General features: G+C 36.8%; 1 protein-coding gene across 1 annotated transcript; it reads left to right on the forward strand.

Annotated features, from left to right (window-relative positions):
- LOC117626151 (L-type lectin-domain containing receptor kinase VII.1) lies at positions 1 to 2,646 on the forward strand. The gene has a single exon (XM_034357798.1). It carries the CDS (start codon positions 241 to 243, stop codon positions 2,335 to 2,337), a length of 2,097 nt encoding a protein of 698 aa, XP_034213689.1. The 5' UTR covers positions 1 to 240; the 3' UTR covers positions 2,338 to 2,646.
- The last annotated feature ends 5,414 nt before the right edge of the window (positions 2,647 to 8,060 follow it).

Genomic DNA, 8,060 nt, shown 5'->3' on the forward strand with positions numbered 1-8,060 from the left:
GCCACATGCCCTTTTGAGTCGGCAAGTCTGCCTTCGGCCAGACAAGCAATTCCACCACAACAATCAAAGCCAAATGCCATTTTCTTAGTTACCCCAATATCCAAGGGCAAAAAAGACACATCTCCAGCTGAAATTTATGGGTTTCATTGGCTACACAAATCACATATGTTCAGCTACAAAATAATAATAAAAAACCCTTCTCTGCATCCCCTGTTTCAGTTCATTCATTTCTCTACATGAATGAGCTTCCTCTGTTTTTCTACAATGAAGGAAAAAAACCAGCATCCCAAACATCTCCTCCTGCTAATTTTACTGCCTGCAATCCTATCTCTCCAATCAGCTTTGGCTGTGGACTTTGTGTTCAATGGCTTCAACTCCTCAGACATGCTGCTTCTCTACAGCAACGCCACCGTCGAATCTCGGATTCTAACACTCACAAACAGCACAAATTTCTCCATCGGCCGAGCACTTTACAAGTCCAAGATCCCCGCCAAGGCACCAAACTCTTCGTATGTGTATCCTTTCTCAACTTCTTTCATTTTCTCCATTGCTCCTTACAAGAACACTCTCCCTGGCCATGGCATGGTCTTCATTTTCACCCCGGTTGCCGGCATCAAAGGCACGAGCTCAAGCCAGCATCTTGGGCTTTTCAACTTCACCAACGATGGCATCCCCAGCAACCATGTGTTTGGTGTGGAATTTGATGTCTTCAAGAATGAAGAGTTCCAGGACATTAACGACAACCATGTTGGTATTGATGTGAATTCCCTCAAGTCTGTAGAAGCACATGAGGCAGGGTATTGGCCTGAAAATAGCGATTTCAAGAAATTGAAGCTGAACAGTGGAGAAAATTACCAAGTTTGGATTGATTATAAGGATTTCTTTATTAATGTTACTATGGTAAGAGCGGGCATGCAAAGGCCTCGAACCCCAATTTTGAGTGTTTTTTATAATTTATCTGATGTTTTTGAGGATGAAATGTTTGTTGGGTTCACAAGTTCAACAGGGCAGTTGGTTGAGAGCCATAAGGTTTTGGCTTGGAGCTTTAGCAATTCCAACTTTTCGTTGAGTGAGAGCTTGATCACTTCGGGTTTGCCTTCTTTTGTGCTTCCAAAGAGTCCGATTTTCAAGTCAAAAGGTTTTATTGCAGGAATTGTAGTGGGTGGTTTGTTTGTAATTGGTGTATGTGCTCTGTTTTCTCTGTTTTTGATTAAGAGGCATAGGAGGCTAGCAAGGGAGAGAGAGGATATGGAGGACTGGGAATTGGAGTTCTGGCCTCATAGGATTACTTATCAGGAAATCGAAGCGGCTACGAAGAGTTTCGGAGAAGAAAATGTGATTGGGGTTGGAGCCAATGGGAAGGTTTACAAAGGTGTTTTGGCAGGAGGGGCAGAGGTTGCAGTGAAGCGCATTTCACATGAAAATGATGGAATGAGAGAGTTCTTGGCTGAAATTTCAAGCATCGGGAGGTTGAAGCACAGGAACTTGGTAGGTTTGAGAGGTTGGTGTAAGAGAGAGAAGGGTAGCTTCATGCTGGTCTATGATTATATGGAAAATGGAAGTTTGGACAAGAGGGTGTTTGATTGTGATGAGAGTAAGATGTTGAGCTTTGAGGATAGAATTAGGATTTTGAGAGATGTGGCTTCAGGGGTTTTGTACTTGCATGAGGGTTGGGAATCCAAAGTCCTACATAGGGACATTAAGGCAAGCAATGTGCTACTTGATAAGGAAATGAATGGAAGGCTTGGGGATTTTGGGTTGGCAAGGATGCATGGTCACGGTGAAGTGCTTGGCACCACTAGGGTGGTTGGAACCATAGGGTACCTGGCCCCGGAAATCATACGGGTCGGGCGAGCATCAGATCAAACCGATGTGTTTGGGTTCGGAATCTTGATTTTGGAAGTAATGTGTGGGAGGAGGCCTATAGAGGATGGGAAGCCACCTTTGGTGGAATGGGTGTGGCAACTTATGGTACAAGGCAAATTAATGGATGGGTTTGATGAGAGGCTTAGGACTAAAGGAGAATTCAACGAGGAGGAAGTGGAGAGAGTGCTGCATTTGGGATTGTTGTGTGCATATCCTGACCCAAATGCTAGACCATCAATGAGACAAGTGGTCAAAGTCTTGGAGGGGAAGAATGATCAGCCGGAGGAGTCTGAAACTGAGGATATGGATGCATATTTGCTCCACAAATTGCAATCCAAAGAGATGTGGTCTGATTTTTCTCAAACTTTTGGGTATGGATCAGCACACCCAACTTTTGAGGATATTAAGCAGTCCATATCCACTTCAATGTCTTTGTCTTGGTCCAATACTAGCATGGTGGAGGGCAGGTGAATTTCCATTACGCACCAAATGCGATGGCGGAGTTACGTACGGGTCTGAAATTGTCTTAACCGCTCAAATTTTATATGAACAAGATTACCGATATGTACATGGAAGATTACCCGAAAGATACGTAGCTAGCTCCACCACATGGAAATGGGATTTTTCCTTTTGTTCTTTTTTTCTTCCACATATATTCATTCATTTTCATTGGATTGGGTGATGTAGAGGAGTCTTTTCTTTTTCTCTCTTTGCAAATCAGAACCGTACATATGTATTATAGCATACTTTATGACATAATACGAGTGATTTTTAGCTTAATATGCGCATCATGTTATTACTACTAAAGTTACATTGTTTTTTTACCTATTGTGACTCTCTTAGCAATTTTTTGATGCATTCCCATCTGTTGACATGGCAACCCAAGGATAACTACTATTTACATGAGATATGAAGAGACAAATTTGTATGAATTTTGGTATGTGAAGAACATGACTAAGTATTTATAGAAAGAAAAAAATATATACTAAACTTTTTGGTATTTAAATTGGCCGTTGATGTCATGCTGACGTTAGTTTGTCCAGGCAAGTCTTCCCCAATTTCATGGACCCTATTTTTGCCATGGCAACTTTTTTTTTGTGGAGATTATTTTTGAAACCTAAACCCTCTTTTGACAAAATAAAATAAGTGGAAGCGCCCTTACTACGCAGACTTTTTAGATGGCAATTGAGTAACGGCCTGAGTGATAAATTTTTCCCCACGATTTGCTATGAGTGAAAGCTCTTGCGTTTTTACAACTTGACCATCATTATTCATATTGTTAGGAAGGTTGGTAGAAATTAGAATCATCCACTTTAAAAAGCTACATCAATTAATATTTAATCAAATATGTAGGGTCAGGTTGGGCTGTCCCGAGCTTTTGTGGGTTTAAAGGTCTTTTCAGATGGTTAGGCCTGGCCTAGGAGGCTAGGACCCGGGGTATGTTTACCTTGACTGACAGGCCCATCGGGCTACTAATGAACTTCAGAGGGGATCGCTTGGACTATATTATATTGCTTTCGCGAATGGGCCTATTCGAGTTGCGACAAACTTTGTCAGCATATAATTAGGGCTCGTTTGGTTTTTAGAATATGAATTAAACGATAATTTATATTCTCAAGACATGAGAATGGAAGATTTTCAATCCCGTGTTTCTGGCCATCAACAACCAATCGAACTATGTATGCATACACATTCGTATATACATATAACATACCTGCATACGTACATACATACATATACATATATATTTAGAATGGACAAAGCATGTGCGACAGCGGAGACATACTCAGTATCTCCTTTTTCCTAAGGGATGGGGTGCTTTTGGAGTTGGAAGATTTATATTGATTGGCTATAACATTGGGATTCGTTAGGTCCACACGTCAGTTTTAGTGTTGCCAAAGCTCTTGATTCTGCATTTTCACCACATTTCTCTACTATCTCTCTCTCTCTCTCTCTCTCTCTCTCTCTCTCTCTCTCTCTCTCTCTCTCTCTCATTATTCTTCAAATGATTTATTTCCAATTAACAAACAACTATAAAGGTTGCTTTGCTTCTTGCCACTCAAATTATTAGCTTGGTATGAACAACTACAAACTATTTTAATCTCTCACAATCCTCCAAAAACATACAAAAACAGAGAGAAAAGACGAGAGTGATGCGACGCCAATGTAATGTCTTGTTGCCTTAATTGGTTTTGCTTCGCTTGGGAACGTGAAGCCTGAGTCCACATATATGACATGCAGCTCAGCTCAGCTGTCATATCATTTTCATTTCAGGATAGCTTATACGTGCACCACAAAATTTCTCTGGTTTTTTGTCGTATGTAGTTTGAGCTAAGGATCTTGCTGCCCAAAATTAAAAGAAAAGAAACTCGATCGGGGGGTTCTTGAATTTTCTGACAAGCCATCATGTGGGTCATTGTCCCTGCCAAATGTTGCTGGCAGAGGTCCACAAATATCATCCGACTGAACCTTCATAGTTCTCCCTTTTTTTCACACCAGAACCTTCACCCTTTTTTTAAAAATAAAAACAAGTGATAGTCTAAACTAAACTAAATTATTCTAATTATGAGAAAGGAAAGTCGAACTTAAATGAAAGAAGGCGAGCTCATTGACCAACTGGCCTAACTTACTTTTACGGCCTTTATATTAACTGCTCATTTGATCAATCAAGCTTCTAAACTCGGTAAGTGGACACACCAAATTAACCAAACCCTTTTCTGTCTTAAGCTGACCAAATAAGACCAGATCATTAGAATTTGAACAAAGCTATAGCAGATAAGGATCCTACCTAGCAAGCTAGCAAGGCTGATCAGATCCTTGATCAGATTGATTAATGGTCTTATCATCTTCATGCACAATCATGGCATTAAAGAATTCAGATAAACACCGGCATTGTGTTATGCATGTTTTGGATAATCAGTACAGATCGATCTGGGACAGGTTAACAAAAGCATGTTGAACACATGCCATGAAAATGAAATGATCGATTTGCTAACAAACAGTTTCCAATTCAAGGTTGCCCAAATGTCACCTTCTCTTCTATTATGTTGTTCTTATCCCTTTGATCCAAAGGCTCCACACATGTTCAATACATTATTATTTTCCAAATCCATACATATAAATATATATTTACACCTGTAACTTTTAGATTGATCAGATGGTTTAATCTTGTCTGTATGTACCAGCCAAAAATAGTCGTTGTTATCATCATCTCATGTTGAAGTGGTCAAACTTGGCATGATAAATTAATGGGATACAAGGAAGAGATTCAAGGGCAAATTAATTGACTGAAAACAAAATAGCAACTATAAATTATACAGTTTAAAGGGAAAAAGTGACTAATAAAGTTAAGAGAGATTCATTATTATACTCAATATAGGAGCTTAAATTATAAAAATACCTCATATGAAATGGATTTTAAAAACACACCCAAAGTCCATTTACAACATAACAAAAAAACTTTTAACTTCTTATAAATTACGAAAAACTGCCATCAATTTCTTAAAACAAGCCCAACCCCAAAATCTAATAAAAATACCCAAAATACTTAATAGGGTATCAAAGTAATTTAATAATTAATATTAAATTTACTAAGGCCAGCTGTCAATTTTTTGGGGTTTGTTTATAGAAATTCAATTGTGTAAGGTTTATTTATAATATTAGTACTAAAAGTAGGTATATCACTAAATGTCTCTAAAGGTAATTGGTATCTGCATTCTTAGTGAAATTAGATTCCGACTTTGTTTCTTATTGTGTGTTTAACGTATAGCCAAAGTATTATTAGGTTTAATTAACTAAGATGGCATCACCATACACTCATAGACAATTAATAAACAATGACTATAGTCTATGCACCAATAAACAAAATAATATCAATAAAATACTATAACTAGTTATTTATCCTCCTATCAATAAAATACTATCGCTTTTCCTTTTTTTATTTTTTTTAATTAATTACAGATTAGTGCTTGTAAAAGATATTTTAAATTCGAATCTCCTCTTTTTCATATAAAAACATACTTAGTGTAGAGCTTTTGTTTAATCTAAAAGGGATCAAAAGATTAGCATTGAGGACGCGGAAAAGATATTTGTTGGGATAACGATCACAAAACCAGACATAATATAATAGAAGAGTAAGAACATGTAAAACAAAAGCAACAATGCTTAGACGATAGTTTAGTTAATGTTTGGAAAGGATTAGAATATTTTTTGTGATATTTTTACCAAAAAGTGTTTGAATTAATATTATAGTGAAAGACCTAATTAACCTACCTGCAGACACCGATGCCTAACTTGACCAATTCTAGGTACGTAAGATTAATATAATTTTTTTCTTAGCTTAGTTCTCGCATGTGCGTTAGGTCTAATATACTTAAGACTGGTGCAGCCATAATTCATAAAATAGCTTTTGCTTCATCATGAGTTCTGTAATAGCTCAAAAAAAATTTATAGAAAAGTTGATATAGATCTTAATTCCTATTGAGGAGTTGGGTTTAATTCTCGGATTTGGTAACTTTGATCCAAGTTCTCTGACTTTTGTGCCACATAGAATAACAATCCTTTTTAAATATTTTATGATGTAATCTTTTTATTATTTTTTTTTTAAATTATTTTTTGTTTCAATGTTGCCCCTTATAACTTGAATCGAGTAATAGCCATTTATGTCATATTGCCTATTGCCTATTGCCTATTGCATAGGTATATATATATGTTTTTTCATATTTTTTACAACATGTAATAGTATTTTATTTACTTTTTTTTTTTAAAGTAACATACAATTTTATTTTATCTATTTTTGTGTCTGACTTATAGGTAGTTTTCTAATTTATGTTCCTAACTTATAGTTAACACGATTTATCACTTAGTATTTTTCGTTGCTAATAGTAACACTATTTACCTGTATGTCATGTACATAATTTAATGTGGGTGCTTGTCTGATTGATTGGTATAATATGTGGGTCTTTACTTTTTATTGATTATATTGTATTTTATCTATATATTAGGAATATTATCAAGGAAAGAATTCAGAATTTAAATTTTGGAATTCAATTACAAGGAAATAATGTATTAAATTTAAATTTTCAATGTGTTTTCCTTATTTACCTCAAAGGATAAAATTGACACAACAAAAAAAGTAATAAATATCAAAGGACCTACATATAAAACCAAAAATGCGAGGACTAAACCTAATAACAGCTAATCGTTTTGAATTTATACATGAAAAGCCCAAAAAATTAATGACAGGTTTTCGTTTAACTTCAGAAATCTAATAGTTACGTGTATCATTAGAAAATGAATCCAAACCTAATATCGTTTTAAATAAGAAATATTACTAGATGAAGAGCTAACTTCACGAATTTTAGTTAGGTACGCTTCATTTCATGTGAAAATTAAACCATTTTTAAACATGAAATTGAAATTGGAAATCAATCACATCCATCACAGAAAACATAGAAAATGTACGTTACCCTAGCATGTGGACAAAGTGAATGCACATAGACCCATTGTGGGCATGGTTCAAACGATTGGACCGTCAAATGACGAAAGTGCCCTCAAATTATGCGGAAAACAGGGGAAAAAAAAGAGAGAATGTGATTGGCGAGTCCAAGACGCCGCGTATTCGTGACATTCTCAAATCTAATCTTAATCTTGCAAAAGACATACGATATTAACTAGAAGGTACTAATAATGGGTTGGTTGAGCGACAGGTAGGCCCCGCTAATCGGATAGAGCTCGATCATCAACGGCTCTGATCGATCCAAATTGCAACATCTGAGACACTCAACAAACATCGTGTCATCTCAATCATTCCAGCCCTGGTGGTCCCACTAGTCACAAGATTATGATAGAGATGCATCGTCACTTTTATCGTTATTTTATTTTATTATTCCTCTGCACTATTTTATAAAAACATTTGAGATAGAAAATAAAAAACCAAAATAAAAAACAGAAGCTGGATATTCGAGTATATCCAGATAGACTGTTGCAATTATTGGACGTGCCTTACGTGGATCCCTGCTGTCCGGCCCAATCTCTACCGAACCGCTTCGATTTACCTGACCGAATTGGATCGAGCCACGTTGGTAAATAGCGTCCCCCCACATGTGCGCGGCCGCGGCGGCCTGTAGTCCACGTTGGTCTAGTGGGCCCCACCATCATCCAAACTTTGGTTTTGGTATTTAAGCCCAATGTTA

This window comes from Prunus dulcis, chromosome 4 (assembly GCF_902201215.1).
Source record: "Prunus dulcis chromosome 4, ALMONDv2, whole genome shotgun sequence".
In the NCBI taxonomy this organism is placed as follows: domain Eukaryota; kingdom Viridiplantae; phylum Streptophyta; class Magnoliopsida; order Rosales; family Rosaceae; genus Prunus; species Prunus dulcis.